Source organism: Acanthochromis polyacanthus, chromosome 14, assembly GCF_021347895.1.
Source record: "Acanthochromis polyacanthus isolate Apoly-LR-REF ecotype Palm Island chromosome 14, KAUST_Apoly_ChrSc, whole genome shotgun sequence".
Lineage (NCBI taxonomy): Eukaryota > Metazoa > Chordata > Actinopteri > Pomacentridae > Acanthochromis > Acanthochromis polyacanthus.
Genome location: NC_067126.1, coordinates 27,631,289 through 27,649,760, shown reverse-complemented (window position 1 = coordinate 27,649,760; position 18,472 = coordinate 27,631,289). Strand labels below are relative to the sequence as shown.

The following is an 18,472-nucleotide window of genomic DNA, read 5'->3' as shown; positions in this document are numbered from 1 at the left end:
GAAGGGAAGACAGCACGAAGGTTATTCTTTCAAATGATTAAAAAGTAAAATCAGCCAGACTGAGCAAGGTTGTTTCCTTTTGTGTGGGTGACTCAGAGACTGTTTTTAGTTAGGGATGGGTTTATTATGCTGGCTCTGTCCTCCAGCACACTAGATTTGAAAAGATGTACAGACCAAGAGATTAACCCTTTGAAATGGTGAATTTGGTTGTAAACAATTCTTTATTTACACATTTAACAATTAGAACTCTCACAAACTAGCATTATCATTCACTCGGAGTCGATTCTGGCCATCCAGCAAATGCAACATTATCTGACTCTTAGCTCTGTTTTTGTCTGTGTTAACTCATTAGGGGCATAATTTTCTTATCCGCTACTGAATTCTTTGCCATGTTCATGTACTTGATTAATTACTTGTACGGAGCTTTATAGAGCTGTATAGAGCTTTACTGCTGAAAACAGCTGCCTCCTGCAGTGGCATATGATGCTATTAGAACAGAGACAGTGAAGCAAAACTGCTGTTGGAATGCTAAACAATTACCTAAAATGTCATCATTACAAGCACTGCTTTTCATATTGTTGCATTGTTTTACATTATTGTTTGATGCATTATTATAAAAATAATGGGCTTTGAGCAAAATTTTGGCATTTTACAGTACTGTAAGGAAATGTGAATGTAATATTACATTCTAATGTGATATTTTTCATGGAAGGTTTGACCTGTGAGCAAGCACATCTGAAAAGCATTGTTGTCTAATGTCTGCACCAGCCAGTGCTCCGTCACAATAGGAGTAGGTATTATTATATGTTAATTCCACTAATGGAGAAAACTGATGGTCCTGTAATTGGGCAGTAAAAATAAGTGTATGTATCAGCACTGGCAAGCAGCTAAAATAAGGTTAGAAATGTCAGCAAAAATTCAATCTTGTGCATGTCTAAAAAATTCAATTTTCCCATGTAATACAAATTCTATCCTGCTCAGACCTAAGCAAATGCATAAAATACCTAACTCAAACAAACAGCGAAGCTAATGCTTGTTGAAATTTACTTGCTTAAGTCTAGTCTATAGTTATGCAATAAACAAGCAAAATGGTAAGACGACTGGAAAAACTTTTCTAGCCTACAGGTGGTCATAAACTGCTAAATGATTTAACCCTAAATATGAACTCTGATAATTTAAGGTTGCTGGTAATTTCTGAAACTACATTCTGAAACTGCATCTGCATTTAGATTGCTATAAAGAGTCAGTGTTCGTATTCCTACAAGCTTAAATATGTTGAGTGAAAACCAAGAATGTCCTCATTACTGTGTTAAGCCTGCTATAAACCAGCATTGCAAGGCTGCTTTGGTGCACTAAAGGCGTGCTATATTGCATACTTCTAGCCTTGAATGGAGACCCAAGCCACCCAGGTGCTCAATGAAGTAGAGATGTGCTCACAAAACTGGCCAACAGCCTTGCCAGCTGGTAGCATAAGTTCATTGAAAGCAGAGGGAGAAAGTTATGTATCTTGAGAGTGTGGGTTAAAAGGAGAAGAGAGAGATCATACGTCCTGCTAATACATACATGCCAATTTAGAATGGCGAAAAAGGGAAAGTGAAGGTGGTGCATCTGGAAGGAGTTGTACGGCAATATGTCTTTCTCACGTGCGAAGGAATGTACACACAGAGTTAAGACTGATCTCACCTGGGACACCTGTGTAGCCTCCTCCAAGAAGCGTTTCATCTCCTCCTCTCCGTACACAACGTTCATTGCGGAGCCACTGGTGAGATGCAAGCAGGAGAGAGGAAAGAGTGAGGGAGAGGAAAACAAAAGGGCACAGGAGAGGAAGAGAAGCGAGCAAACGGGAGAACATACAAGCTTCAAATGATTGTTCAAAACACTCATTATCTCTCCATTGCATCACCATTACCACTGGGAACACGGTCTGGAAACAGTCAAAATGAGGAGTGAGAGAGGGGTAAGGGGGGCGGGGGGAGAAGAGCTATTTAGGTCGAAAAGCACTCGAGGCTCTTGAAAACGAGTTCAGAACTTCATCATTAAAAAAACAATGGATTTAGGCTAGTTTTGTTGTGGTTGTTGTTTTTGATTTTAGACTGCTAGCTGCGCTATCCTCCTGCTTGAAAGGGAAAGGTTGAAAGAAACGGGGCAGAGAAAGGCCATAGGCCTGGGTCAGAGCTTTACTCCTCAGCTGTCCGTAGCTCAGAGGCAGACATTTGTCCAACCCTGACATAAATACTGAGCCTTTATTTAAGTACAAGCGATAATGCATTCAAATGAGGCATGTCATTGACTCAGATTCCATCTAATTGCCGTCATCAAATTAATCCAATCATCTAGAACAATTTCTGTAAAAGAAATCCGCAGTTAATTGTTATTAAGAGTAAAAACAGTGGTGTGTGCATCTGGTCCCTGTGAAAAGTCAGCCTTCAGTGAAAACTCCTTCATAAGACAAAAATGAGAATACATTATTATGGTTTGCAGTCCAGCTTATACTGCTGCTGTCCAACCAGTAGTAAAAACAGAAGTGTTGGTACTAACAGTAGTGGTATTGTTATGCCAGAGCACTTTGAAAATCCATGACTTCTGCAATCACATGAGTGGGAGTGTCTGTCTTAAAGACCAATTACTCCCTTTCTGAAGACTGCAAAGTAAGGTTAAAAAGTATCCTAATGCTAAACACTGAATCTAACATGAAATTATTTTTTTTTTCTGTGGCAAAACATATTTTTGAGAGGCGATCAAAACGTTCTAGGACTGTTTTGGGCTTGCACCACAGTCACACATATGCAGCATGCAAGCACTAACAAGTCAGAGGATCATGTAATGCCACACTATCAATAGTACGGCCTGTGTTACATTATTACCTCCGCCAGGAGGTTATGTAATCACCGGAGTTTGTTTGTCCGTCTGTGTCTGTCTGTCTGTCTGTCTGTCTGTCTGTTAACAGCATAACTCAAAAAGTCATGGACGGATTTTCACCAAATTTTTACAGGATGTCCGGAAGAGCACAAGTAAGAATCGATTAGATTTTGTAGGTGATCCGGATCACCGTCTGGATCTAGGATTTTTTTGAAGGTCGAAGGACAATTGAGAGATGGCCTGGCGGCCATCTCTCAATTGGACAGATCTCCAAAATCTAATTGATTCTTACTTGTGCTCTTCCGGACATCCTGTAAAAATTTGGTGAAAATCCGTCCATAACTTTTTGAGTTATGCTGTTAACAGACGAACAGACACACACACACACACACACAGACGGACAGACAGACAAACGGCATGGCAGAGGTATGCACTCTCCGAGTGCTTTTCTAGTTCCAAGTGTTGCAAAAGCATTTGGAACGCTGTATTACGTGCACAAAGAGGCTGCTTTGATGGGGGGTGGTGATCAAATTTGTATCGGGCACATCGCTTGACTTTTATAAGCCAGGTCTCTCAACTTTCTGATCACACATCCTTTGATCGGTCAAACAGTCACTTGGGGGTAGCCGAAAACACCATCTAATTTAACCAATAACCACAGTTCAACAATATTTAAAACCGAAGCAGCAACGCAGTACACATTTCATAGCAAGAATTACTTTCAGTCAAGTTTTGGTCTTCCTGAACAAATACTCATCAGGCTCTTGGGTTTCACACATTTGAGCAATTCCACATCCTGATTAGGTTTTTAGCTTCCAAGATGTAGTCACCCAGCTACACCAGAATCCTCAGGGATAGGCAAATTTCAATAGCTCGGACAGTCAGTCAATAAAAAGACTGCTATGAATTCACTTGGTGGATTGTTATAAAAGTGAGTGGTTATTTTCAAGCTTGGCCTTATTACTTGGGTCAGATTGTGTATACTGCACACCCACACAGATATGCCTCCACACAGACAGAAATTCCTCAGAACAGCTTTGCATTTGCACTCTCCCTTGTCAACAGCACTTGTAAACAGTGAAAAAATAAAAGTGTGCCTGAATGTTTACGCAATGGATTGACATTTTGGAAGCAGTTTTACTTAAAAGTCGCTTAGACAAAATGGCAAAACTAGAACCTAGTTTCAAAGACGTCTGGATACTTGAGCCCATCATTGTAGAGGTGGGTCTAAACATGTTGGTGTTTCACAGGAATAATAATGCTATGTACATTTTTTTAAAAGTATGCAAACAAGATGCTATTTTGGAGTTTATTTTACTCTTAGAAATATGCACAGCATGATTTTGACAAGGGTGAGAGTGTTTGGTGTGTAAATGTGTGTGTAACTGTGCATCTGCACTGAGGTTGAGAAAAACACTCAAAAAATATTACCAAGTTTGTCAGAGGGGAAAAGTGAAAAAGCTTTGGGGATAGTAGGAGATCAAAGAGAGTTCACCCAGTGCTGGATGCTGGAGTGAAGAGGAGAGCTTCCTCTTAAACAGTATTTAATAGAAGTCAGTACAAATAGATGGTTATTAATAATTAGACTAGATTATTAAAGACATGATTCGAATTATTTCAAAATCTAGTGGACTTCAAAGCTAGCACATATCCCTCCACTAATATGTACCAGTGATCTGCAAACATTGCATGAAGCCCCGATCTCTATATCATTTAAGAAACAAAGATCCACTGCTGTAGTTCTTACCATCCCAGACCATTGTTAAACATGGATGTAAACATTTTAGCTAAGATTCTCACATATGAACTGTTCTGCCTGGCATTATATCTTCAGACCAGACAGGCTTTATTGAAAAGACTCTCTTTGTTCAATTTGTGTTCCAGTATTATCTATCACTTCTCAGACTGTTCAGTCACAGAGGTATTTATCTCCCTGGATGTAGAGAAGCTTTTTGAAAGAACAGAATGGTAATATTTATTTCATACTTAAGAGAGATTTGGGCTTGGCAACACCTCTATTTCTTGGATTAGATTACTATATACAGCTCTTGGCCCTTCAGTTAATACTAGAAATATTTATTCTGAACAGTTGGGTAGAGAGGGGTGAGGCAGTGTGGCCTTTATTTGCAATTGCTATTGATCCCCTTTCATTAACCCTTATTTATTGTCCACAGTTCATCGGTATTGGAAGAAAGGGTCAAGAACACCAAGTGTCAATATGTGCAGATGATTTGCTTTTATATGTATATCAGACCACACTATTGTCTTACCTCATGTCTTCCTTATTCTGAATAGGTTCTAACATTTTTCAGGCTACAAACTGAATTTTTTACAATTGTCAGTTCCTTCCGATCATTGAGGCAGCTCATGAATACCCTTTGCTTCACTTCCTTTCAAGATTACTTACTAATTTGGGTATCTGGGCATCACTGCAAACAATAGATTTTCTTTACTATTTCTGGACCAACTTCTTTCTTACTGCTGACTGTTACTACTACTGTCAATTGCAGGTTGTATCTATTCCAAACAGGGGCCACATTATACATCATAGCATTGACATTGCATGTATGCATGTGGTCCAATCACATCACAGGAAGCGTGATGTGACGTAAGGCCAATTACCTCAAGCACATCATGTTACAACTTTGTTTTCTGTTTATTCCAAAAAGAAAACTGGCATGGTTCTCATTTTCCAAAGCTCAATTATAAGAGAAGTCTGTCTGATATAATGTACTCCAACTTAATGGTTCTTTCATTGACTGAATGTTCTTTTTTTCAGTTAAGTGCAACATCAGTTGTATAGTAGTTTTATGCAATTGTGATCACTACACGAGGCAACACAAATACTTTGTTTGACCTTTTAAATTAGCACAGCACACCTCTGTATGATGAATGCAAAGCCAGATCTGAATGCCCTCCAAAGCAAAAATATATATATTTTAGATGACTTTGTCAGTGTCGCAGCATAAGAGAAAGGTTTCAGACTGCAGAGAGAAATCACTGATGTGAGAAAAAGACATGATACCAATTAACATAGGTACCAAAGAGGATTTTAAAAACATGATCTGGTTCCTTGACAAGCTTTATGTAATATCATCACGCACCTCTTTTTGTCAAGTTGCCATCACAGAGCTGTATGAAAAATGCAAGTCACAAGTTGAAACAGAGCTGTCAGAAAATGGAAAATAATGAAGCTGCCACAGACTTGTGGTCCAGCCGGACAACAAGGCTCTACGTGAGTTTCAACTTTGACTTTTTTTAATAAAGGAATAACAACTTCAAAGGAGCTGTTTGCAAATGGCACCTTTCCCAGACAAGCGTGCAAGTGAGAACATTGCATCGGGGAGGAGAGAAGCGTTGGCTGCTTGGGGCCTCAATGAGAGATGTCAAGACTGTAAAAAACACAGACACCATGAAGCCCTGAACAATGCACCAGGCTGCAGTGCTTTGGCCACAGCTAGCACCTTGTGTTAAACCGATACTATATTTACCAGGCCTGTGCATGCAGAAAAACTAAATACCACCATAACAACCTATATCTTGCAGCTCTATTACATACAGACGTATATTCTTTCAGGATTTCTTTGTCTATTTCAGTGCATTTAAAATTTACACTCAAAAATCAATTTTAGTTGGCACCACAAGTTTATTCGTGGGAGGCAGCTCTACAGTAAACTTTAATTTCCTACTGGCCTGCCAACATACGTACATCCTAGTTTAAAATGGCTCCATGTGCTCTCTTTAATTTTCTCTCCAACTGCTCTGCCTCTTATTGACTACAATAAAAAAGGAACTTTAAAATCAACAATCAAAATCTGGATGCAAAAACGACATCACTTTGACTGGACTCCTTTACAGTTTAAAATCTCCAATACATTCAAAACTTCTATTTGAAGTTGTTTTTTTTCCCTTTACTCACCAATCTGATCTACGTTACTTATTATTTATAATTTTCCAATACCCATTTTCTACATAATATACACTTTCAGCATTGTAGATGGGCTGTAGTAGGTTATTGTTTGATACTGTTGGCCGAAGAAGGTCAAAGTCTTCTGTGACGCACACAGGTTAAATCAACCCAGGATCAACTAGGACAGGACTCTTACATCCCAATGGCATATGGGGCAGCTGTCTTTGTAGCCCGTATCTTGTGTCCGTGGCTGAAAACAATACGAGCTTAGGACGAATGTGTAGTGACCTCATTATGAATTCGATGATAATCAGTTATTAATTGATGATTCAGACGTTTAGGAAAATATTACTCAAATTTGCGACTCCTGTGTCACAACAGACTAAACAAATATTTTTACAAGTTTGTGATTTTATGCACAAAATGTTCCCTCAATTGCCCACTACTGCATACCTTTAAGTAATCCTTGTGACTTTATATTAGTGTCCCTAATCATTTTAAGGCCTAAAGCTGGGGTAGGCAGGCAAAAATTCAATAATAACCTTTCAGCATATTGTAGTTCAGGTGTTCTGAGAGGAAGCTTGACTGCTGTACCTCCTCTAGTCTGGTGTTTTTTGGGGGTTTTTTTGACTTTAGATTTAGGCAGCCATGCGTCTTTTCACCCAAATTAGATGAGACAGAACAGAGAAGTAATAATGCTTGGGAAAGACTAGCATATGGGAGCACAACATAGGACTTTTACTTGGGAGAGTGGGGGTCAAAGCTCATGTGAAGGCACAAATTAATACTGACTTTCAGTTGGACTATCTTTGTGCATTTGAAGCACATACCAATCTGGGTAGAGGAGTCTGGAACAATGAAGGGATGTATATTTTTAAATTCTTCACCAGCTTCCAGCTTCTTATAACCTAGCTGCACTAGACCCAGCTCTTAAGACACAAGGGTCTAGGACCCCTCGACAGGGAGGGAGGCGGGCTAAATGGTTGTCTTTCAAATCACTCTGCTGCAATTGGGTAGGTATACAACCAATCAGCGCAACGAATAGGCTGACGGAGTTCCTAGAGCGCCGGCGGATTGTGGCTAAGTCCCATTAGCTTCCCAACCAGCGGAGCCAACTGGTATATTAAGGATTTGCCGTATCCCGTCGGCATAGGTCCAAATTCGTCTTTCTTCTCAATGAAACACTGAAGTGCCGTCCTTTGTTTATCTTTCAAGTTGAATTTTAGCTTCAAATCTTTAAGGGCTCTGGCCAAAGCTGAGTCGAAAGATAACCGTTTATTGTGCGCCGGTTGTTTCTGTCAGAATCGTCGCGCCTCTGTCGTCACTTAGTTACGCCCGCCTTCTGACTCTACACTTCATGGTGATTGGTCCGGCCAGTTTTAGGAGCATCGACCTCGAGCCTTATGGAGGGTAACTAGACCCACCCTGGCAGAGAATTAAATTCGTTGCCGTGGGTTGTCTAGCGTGGCTAGGCTAAGCTTCTTGCCTACTGCAGCTTTAATTTCTGCTATATACAACAAGCCTTTTCGCATACATAACTCAATTGTTGAGCCTCTAAAAATCAGCTAGGAAACTGATTCAGACACCAGAGTCCACGTGTCTTCTATTTGCACCAGTTTTTCCTTGAGATTAGCCCAGCGTCTGATCGGTGCATATCCACACCAGTCAGTTATGTAGATATGTTTTGGTCTTGCAGTGAAGTTTTAAAAAATGTGGCTATGTCTTATATTATTTTTCCCCAAATTAGCAAATTAGTTAACCCATGCCTGCTGCTGGCCATTTTTGGTGTCTCATGCAATTGCCCTCTGAAAAGCTGAGGCAGATTGTATTACCTTTGCCACTCTTATTGGCCCACATTGTTGTTAAGTGGAAAATACCACTTCACTTCACTTCCCTTTACAAAGTGGGTTCATGACTTACTCTTATTGGAGTTTAAATTACTCTTACTCTTATTAAATTAGGAACAATAAACTCCTCTGAAGGCGTGCCATAAATCTTTTAGCAATTCAATCCTTTCCTGATTAACATTAAGGTGGATGTCCAGTCGCCTACAGCTGTTAATGTTTTATTTTGTTTGTTTGTTTTCATTTCCTCTCCTTTCAATATGGTGCCATTATTTCTCTTTTAAAATTCATTGAAATATCAAACCATTTGTGTGTACGAAATAAATTACTTTGAAGTCTGGTAGTTTTAAATGGTACTTAGTGTCTAACACTCAAGGTTTCCCACTGTTCCCCTGCAGTGCATACACAGATTCCTTTGAAAACTGCATCACTGTTTGAATGTAAAAACATAAAATGCCCAAAACTTCACTATATTTAAGTTCTGAGTGACACTAAAAGCCCTGCTGAATCCAGGGTAAATCATGACATCTGCTGGACAAAAATGTTACTGCCTGAGCATTTGTGTAAGTTAAGTCCATTAATCAACATAACTAAAAATGCATTTTATTCACTTAGCAATTAGTTTGTGAATTACTTATTGAGAAATTACATCATTTTTCCCTTCATGCCTCAGTCAGCCCTCACTGCACTGTTCTCCCCACTGTATTTGTTAATATACTTCATTGACTAGAAATGTGAGACAAGAAAACTACTTGTGATTAGATTGTTTGTCCTCGCAGTTTGTACTTCTACAACTAATTACATAAAATGTGTTCAGTTGTTATTGATTTTTGTGTTGCAGTGAAATAGCTGCTGAGAGACTGTTGATAGAAGAAAGACGAGAAGAAAATCTTATCTACCGCAACTTGAAGAGACGGGAATTACATGTGATGTCGCTTACCTGAGAACATATGAGGGCCTCAGGAGACATGGATATCCCACCTGGTTAGCAAAGGCAAAAGCATCTTCCTGTGAAGGAAAAATAAGGGTATAGTAGATCTGTGGTGTTATAATAGAAAGGTCAGAAATTATCCAGAAAAATCTGACACAAGTTAGAAAAACACATGTTAGGTTCACTGTACAGTGTATGTGCCTCCTAGGTTTTTAGACTCTTGTGACAGTTCTGGTGTGAGTGTGAGGGAGATATTTGTGCTTTTTGCATTATTTATATGAAAAGAGGAGTCTCTGTCACAGATTGACAATAAGAAACAAAGCACTGCTCACTCTTTGCTGTGTTGTCACCGTATCAATTTTTTTTTGCATTAGACATTTTAAAACATACATGATGGCCAGTTGCTATATTTTTGAATAGGTACCATAGGGAACAGATTTGATTTATATTTTTTAATTTTACCACATAATATAGGCTACTGAACTCTGCGCTATTAATGCCACAAGCCCCTCCATCATATGGGCCAGTCTCACAGCATTGTTCCTGTAATGTTGATGTTTGTTTACTGTGTAACAAACAGTAACTAAAAATGTAATAAAAAGAATTTACAAAAAAAAACCAAAAACAAATCTGGAGTTGAAAGCAACTTTGAGTAACTTTTCTGAACTCCCCAGTGGCTGCTAATGTTTTTTAGAAGTAAAATACACAAAAGCAGTAAGTGAAATTTGTTTATCCCACCCTTCAGTTTTGCAAACGAGTGGAAAAATTGTAATGATGAAAGTTTCTTTTGACAAATCTGTTCAGCTCACCAGGAGTTTTTGTGTTTTTTTATTATTATGTGGAGCTTTTTAAAATGGTGTTTTTGCTTTCAGAATGTAAATATTGTGTGTTGAAATATGCAACAACACAACAATTTAAAATTAAAAACAAGTGAATTATCACAAAAAACAAAAAAGTAGAAATTTTCCTGCTGGTTTGTCTTTTTCTGAGATTAAGTTTTGCACAAACATTTCATATTATACGCAAGTAATAAAATATGGATGAAACACGGGCAAATGCAGGATCCTTTATGTCATAAATTTATCTACCAATGTAAAACATGTTGTGTTGTTTGACAGCATGACTTTTCAGAAAAATCTGTGTTTTAGCTGTAGTAAATCAGGAAATGTGTGTATATTATAAATGCATTCATTTTGGATGATGCACAGCAAAAAAAAAAAAAAGATTGTTCGCCATGGCAAAAAATAAAAACCAAATGACCCAACTCAAGTACACTAATGCCAGGCTCAGACAATACATTGCAACAACACAAGCACAGGATTAGAGTTTGACAAAAAAGCAGTTCTTAAAAGCAGTTTGGTCGATCAGTGGCCTATCACCCATCACCAGTCTTAAGCCTGAGCTTTTCTGTAAGTCGTGTACACCATTAAAAAGTGACATGATTAGAGCCACTTGAGATGAAAACAGAGATATCAAAACAAGGGTGTGTTTGCACTTGACCTCGCCCTTGTAGTAATAAGCCTTTCATAGAGCTCCTTTCAGTTTAACCACACACATTTAAAGTCCTCCCGAAAAAACGGTGTGCTCCCACATCTGCTGAGAACATAGCGGTGCTCAGCAGATGTGGTCAAAAAGTACAGCTTCAGTTCATCTCCTTTCAATTGTTCCCTTCACACCCACCCCACCACCTTCGGTTTACACGAGGAATGAAAGAGGAAAGAGTACGAGTTGTGGACGGAGTCTAGCAGTGAGAGTAAGCCTCTATGTCCTCCTCCTCCCCATCATCATCATCATCATTATCCTCATCGCTCTTTCTCCTTTCTCCATCTCTCTGCAGGTCCAGCCTTTTCCTCGCTCTCATTACCCACTGTTCACTCGCCAGGTGAAGTACGATTTAGAAAAACACGAAATAGCTTCCCAGAGACGCAAGAAGCGTCTCCCCACAGCTCTGCTGAAGTTATTCCAGCCCATTAAAAACAAACCGTTTCTTCGAGATTGGCATTGAAATAGAATATGTAGATAGACTCTGGAGAGAGACGGAGCTTTATCTGTGTGTGTACTAGATAATCGCTCCTCAGCGTTTGCTGAATACATGAGCAACAGTAATGGAAGAGACACATTTTAGCAAAGAAGTCAGATACATTTTAGTGCCCCATATGTTCCACAGAGGAATGTGCCAGCGCCTCATTCAGATGCAGCCAGGAGCGAGCTGAGCAGGCCAAATGGAAAAGAAAAATGCTCAACATGACATGACAAGTCATAGGACTGGCACTGCAGAGCAGGTGTGAGGAAGTCCAGTATTTTTTGGATATATATTTATATATAATGAAGTGTTGATTGACAAACCAGCAAACAAGTGACTTTTGTGTCCAAAGGCAGAGTCAACAGGCAACTCATACACTATATTTTTTTAAGTTGTGAAAAATTCCTTAATTTATCCTCCAAAGGCATAAGTCTTCCAAAAACAGGTCCAAAAACTGAAAGTAAAGGATGAGTTTGAGATAGATTTCAGTGTTGAATACAAACATTCCCACTGTAAAATCTGAAAGAAGCTAAATTATGAAATTAAAAAATACATGTGAGCGTCTTCAATGAACAGACTGCCTGTTATTAAACTAACATTTCCAATTACCCCGATCTCACCACTTCTACACTCTAGAACAGTAAATACTATTTCTCTGTGATCATTTTTGCGGTCAAAAGACAGCCTGAAAAATTACATTTACAGTCAAAGCAACTGAATTTAGTTTTCTGACTTGGAGAATGAGCTTAGATTCTAGCCCACACACCTATTTCAAAAGATTTTTTTCCGCATATTGTCAGAATTCATATTACAAAATAGTACTACATGACAGTAAAACTTCAATTAGTCATTATTTATGCATCCTCTTACCAGAGAGCTCAGGGCCCTCCACGGGGCTTGGGCCACGTCGAGGTCATCTAGGATCCTGGAGAAGATGGAGCGTTCCTCAGCTCGGTCAATCTGCAGAGGACTCGTCCCCAGAATCTTCACCCCATTCAGGTGCAAGGGGACGGCCAGGTTGTTGGGAATCTGACCTCCCACTGACACGATGCTTCCAGAACAACCCTTGAGAGGAGAGCATGAAAAAAAGAACATAAACTAAATAACAGAAAACATTCTAGAGAAAGAAGGAAAGAGGGAGAAAAGACAGGAAGGACAGGGCCAAGATTTACAGTGTGAACTCTGTGACCACTTCCAGTCCTTGTGACCGCTGATCACACAGTGAAAATATGAGGCAAACACAAACAGTTGATCTTGGTGGTACCATGGGTTTACTTATCACCAGAGGTGTGTGTGTGCCGAACAAGTGTGTGTGTTCCTTTTAATAACAGCATGCGATTTCTTTTCCTGTCTAGCTGATCCAAGGGGGATGCTGTTTCCATGGCAATGCCAGGTTGTATCTCTTCATTATTCATGGGCCTGCTCTCCTGTCCAGGGTTTATCTCCATGCTCTAATGCCATATTTATCACACACACATATATATATACAAAGCAAGAAGGGACTGTAGCTGTGAGAGAGGGATTGATGGTAATGCTATCTCCCTGAACAAACAAACACTTAATCACACCCTGATCCCATCGCAACTTTAACTGGATTACAATTCCTCTGCAAGCGAATGTTGGCGGACATTAGTGGGCAAACACGCGGCGCAGCATAAGCACACAGGCACCAACAAACATAAGACACAGAAAATAACAGGAAAACAGTGCCCTTGTACATGTTTTGACATGATCAGGGTCAGCTGAGTCCCACACAAAGCACAGAGTAGCTGCAGGCAGTGAGGACGAAGTGCTGTGTACACCGATCAGCCACATTAAAAACGCTCACAAGTGAAATAAACAACAATTAGCATGTTTTTACTTTCTTCATTTCATGGGAGGTTTCTTTGACATGTACCACCTACCTAAAAAATTTTCCAAGCACACCCTGAAGTCTGGTTGTACCCATGAAATCACATCTTAAAATAAATAATGTAGACCAGAACATTAGCACATGAAACAACTGTATACATCAGAACTTTTAATAGGATCAGCTTCTGTAACTTTACTTTTCTCAAAGAATTCCCTCCTAAAAGTTCTCCTTAAAAAAGTGATCCAAAATCCAGGATCCTTTCCGGATTGCCACCAAAATTAAATCAGCTCTTCCTCTTACCATAGTCTACATCCCCTGAAAATTTCATCTGAATCTGCCCAGGCATTTTTGAGTTATCTTGCTAACAGACAGACAGACACACAAACGCCGGGTGTCACATAACCTCCTTGGCGGAGGTAACTATTTTGCAACCAGAAACACAAGAGCAATGAGTGTCACAGAAAGGTCAAAAAACCTCGAAAACGCATTAAAAAAAGCAATACACCTGTTAAGTACACAATCTCCTCGATCATGGCTGAGCTGATTACATAACAAATGTCCTAATTAACAACCCTTTCTGTTTTTCTAGTTTCGGTCAGATAAAGACATGAGTTTTGTTTCGCTGCTTTTAAGGTCAACATCATTCTGGAGCATGAAGCAAATAAAGCTTCACGCTTAAGCAGTTTCTGAATTCATGTATAAATATGAATGAGCAGAGAGATTTCAGATATTGTTGGGTATGTTTCATCCATGCTACTCTAAGCGGGGAATGTATTTTTTTCCAGCACTGTGGACATCTGCTCTGTGGGAAGTCCGCGGTAATAAGTCACAGTCATGCTGCTAATGCTGGAATTAATCTTGAGCAGTACAGTCACGTCAAAACATATGAGAAAGCTTAAGTTAGAGAAACTATTATGCCATTATGTGTATGCTTGTGTGCCAGTCCGAGACCAATAAATCTAACGGCCAGTAATATAAGGCAAACATTTTTGCTTTAAGTCCACTTGTGTTGTCTAACTTTCATAGAGCTGTCAAGATTGATTTCCATACGTATGAATTGCGGATTTCAAGACTGGAAAATTTAAATTGACTGCAATGCAATATTTCAATCAGACTGTACTCAGTACATGAATATAGTTATTATTAGTCCGCCAAGGAACAACAGAGTTATGTGACAATCAGCATATGTTTGTCTGTGAATCTGTGGATCCGTCTGTCTGTCTGTGTGTGTGAAACATTACTCAAAAACGGATTTGGATGAAATTTTCAGGGGAAGTCAGGAATGACACAAGGACCGCCTTGTTAAATATTCACAGTGATGCGGCTTATAGTCTGGATCCACGGCTTTGTTAAGGATTTCCCATTGCGAGATATAGCTGCCGGCACAACGTCACTGTAACGATGACAACAAGGGAACACTCTGTCAGTTACCTGATGACGATCACATGACTGTGATCCTACTACAGACTGACAGTGATTTATCCGTTGGAAATCATACAAGGAACAAATGATTAAACTGTGGGGGTGTTTCTGAGTCCCATCAATTCCTGCCGTCTGCCACATTTTCATAGTTTAGTATATCATCAGACAAGCGGTGACAAGGTGCCCAGGTAGCTCAATTGGTTAAGAAGACGCCAGTTTGGCTCCAGCTCATGGCTGTTTAATGCAGGTCTTCATTTTAAATGACCTATTGAATAAAACCAACAAAATAGCCTAAAAAACAACTTTGAAAAAAAAATCATAGTATGTCGTCCAAAAATATTACTAAAACGTCATAGTTTAGTATTTCGTTCAAAATATCACTAAAGTGTCACAGATTAGTATGTCGTCGAAAATATCACAAAAATGTCATAGTTTAGCATGTGGTCCAAAATATGACAAAAACGTCAGTTTAGTATGTGGTCCAAAATGTCACAAAAGCATCATAGTCTAGCATGTCGTCCAAAACATGACAAAAATGTCATAGTTTAGCATGTCATCAAAAACATGACAAAAACATCATTATTTAAGTATGTCATCCAAAATATCATGAAAACGTCATAGTTTAGTAAGTGGTCGAAAATGTCACTAAAATGTCATAGTTTAGTATGTCGTCCAAAATGTCACTAAAATGTCATAGTTTAGTATGTCGTCTAAAACATGACAAAATCGTATACTTTTGTATGTCGTCCAAAATATGAAAAAAACGTCACAGTTTAGTATGCGGTCCAAATTGTCACAAAAACGTCATAGATTTTCATGTTGTCCAAAACATGACAAAAACGTCATAGTTTAGTATGTCGTCTAAAATATCACAAAAACGTCATAGTTTAGTATGTCGTCCAAAATGTCATTGAAACGCCATAGTTGAGTATATCATCCAAAATATCACCAAAACATCATAGTTTAGTATGTCGTCCAAAATATTATTCAAATGTCATAGATTAGCATGTGGTCGAAAATATGACTAAAACATCACAGTTTAGTATGTCGTCCAAAATGTGGAAAAAAGGTCATAGTTTAGTATGTCTTCCAAAATGTGGAAAAAAAACATCATAGTTTAGTATGTCATCCAACATATGACAAAAACGTCGCAATTTAGTATGTCGTCCAAAATGTCACAAAAATGTCATAGTTTAGTATGTCGTCCAAAATGTAACTAAAACGGCATAGTTTAGTAAGTGGTCCAAAACGTCATTAAAATGTCATAGTTTAGCATGTGGCCGAAAATATGACAAAAACATCATAGTTTAGTATGCCGTCCAAAATGTGGAAAAATCATCACAGTTTAATCTGTCATCCAACAAGTGATAAAAAATTATCCAGATAGCTCAACTGGTCGAGAGAGTGTGTCCTAAACAAGACTGTGTCAGAGACAGTGGATTGATCCCGGCTCGTGGCTCTTTACTTGCATGTCTCCGTCTTTTCTTACCTATTGAATAAAACCAACAAAAACGCCTAAAAAACAAATTAGAAGCAAACATCATCGAATGTCGTCCAAAATGTCACAAAAACATCATAGTTTAGTATGTGGTCCAAAACATGACAAAAACGTCATAGTTTAGTATGTCGTCGAAAACATCACAAAAACTTCATAGTTTAGCATGTCGTCCAAAATGTCACTAAAAAGTCATAGTTTAGGATGTCGTCCAAAATATGACAAAATCGTCATACTTTAGTATGTCGTCCAAAAATATGACAAAAACTTCATAGTTTAATATGTCGTCCAAAATGTCACAAAAATGTCATAGTTTAGTAATAGGTCCAAAATGTCATTGCAATGTCATAGTTTAATATGTTGTCCAAAATATCACAAAAATATCACAGTTTAGTGTGCCATCCAAAATGTGGAAAAATCCTCACAGTTTAATCTGTCATCCAACAAACGATAAAAATGTGTCTAGATAGCTCAACTGGTCGAGAGAGTGCCTCCTCAACAGGACTGTATCAGAGACAGTGGTTCAATCCCAGCTCGTGGCTCTTCACTTACATGTCCTTGTGTTTACTTACCTATTGAATAAAACCGACAAAAAGGCCTAAAAAACTAATTAGAAACAAACATCATCCGATGTCGTCCAAAACATCATAGTTTAATATGTTGTCAAAAATATCACAAAAACGTCATAGTTTAGCATGTCGTCCAAAATATCACTAAAAAGTCATATTGTAGCATGTCACTCAGAATGTCACTAAAATGTCATCGTTTAGTAAGTCGTCCAAAACATGACAAAAACGTGATAGTTTAGCATGTCTTCCAAAACATGACAAAAACGTCATAGTTTAGCATGTCGTCCAAAATGTCATTAAAACGTCAGAGTTCAGTATGTCGTCTAAAATATCACAAAATATCATAGTTTAGCATGTGGCCGAAAATATGACAAAAACATCATAGTTTTGCATGTCGTCCAAAACATGACAAAAACGTCATAGTTTAGTATGTCGTCCAAAATGTCATTAAAACGTCACAGTTTAGTATGTCGTCTAAAATATCACATCATAGTTTAGCATGTGACCGAAAATATGACAAAAACATCATAGTTTAGTTCGCCCTCCAAACTGTGGAAAAATCGTCAGTTTAATCTGTCATCCAACAAATGATAAAAAAGTGTCCAGATAGCTCAACTGGTTGAGAGAGTGCCTCATAAACAGGACTGTGTCAGAGACAGTGGATCGATCCCAGCTGATGGCTCTTTACTTGCATGTCTCTGTCTTTTCTTACCTATTGAATAAAACCAACAAAAAGGCCTAAAAAACTAATTAGAAACAAACATCATCGAACGTCATCCAAAATGTCACAAAAACGTCATAGTTTAAGTATGTCGACAAAAACGTCATAGTTTAGTATGTCGTCGAAAACATCACAAAAACTTCATAGTTTAGCATGTGGCCAAAAATATGACAAAAACGTCATAGTTCAATATGTCGTCCAAAATATCACAAAAATATCATAGTTTAGCATGTGGCCGAAAATATGACAAAAACATCATAGTTCAGTATGCCGTCCAAAATGTGGAAAAAAAGTCACAGTTTAATCTGTCATCTAACAAGTGATTAAAAAAAAAATGTCTCCAGATAGCTCAACTGGTTGAGAGAGTGCCTCCTCAACAGGACTGTGTCAGAGACAGTGGTTCGATCCCAGCTCATGGCCCTTTACTTGCAAGTCACTGTCTTTACTTACCTATTGAATAAAACCAACAAAAAGGCCTAAAAGACAAATTAGAAACAAACATCATGGGATGTCATCCAAAACGTCACTAAAAAGTCATAGTTTAGTCGCTCAAAATGTCATTAAAATGTCATAGTTGAGTATGTCGTCCAAAACATGGCAAAAACGTCATAGTTTAGTATGTCGTCCAAAATGTCATTAATACGTCATAGTTTAGTATGTCGTCTAAAATATCACAAAAATGTCATAGTTTAGCATGTGGCCAAAAATATAACAAAAACATCATAGTTTAGTATGCCGTCCAAAATGTGGAAAAGTCGTCACAGTTTAATCTGTCATCCAACGACTGATAAAAAAGGGGCCAGATAGCTCAACTGGTCGAGAGAGTGCCTCATAAACAGGACTGTG

At 38.5% G+C, this 18,472-nt stretch overlaps 1 protein-coding gene across 1 annotated transcript in view; it reads right to left on the bottom strand.

The window, feature by feature from the left end:
* cps1 (carbamoyl-phosphate synthase 1, mitochondrial) overlaps nt 1-18,472 on the bottom strand; it is an 84,263-nt gene that overhangs the window by 28,372 nt on the left and 37,419 nt on the right. The window contains exons 26-28 of the mRNA XM_051959187.1: nt 12,438-12,632; nt 9,554-9,621; nt 1,684-1,759 (exon numbers count right to left, since the gene is read on the bottom strand). Of these exons, the coding sequence (XP_051815147.1) occupies nt 1,684-1,759; nt 9,554-9,621; nt 12,438-12,632 (339 nt within the window). The remainder of the gene's footprint in view (nt 1-1,683; nt 1,760-9,553; nt 9,622-12,437; nt 12,633-18,472) is intronic.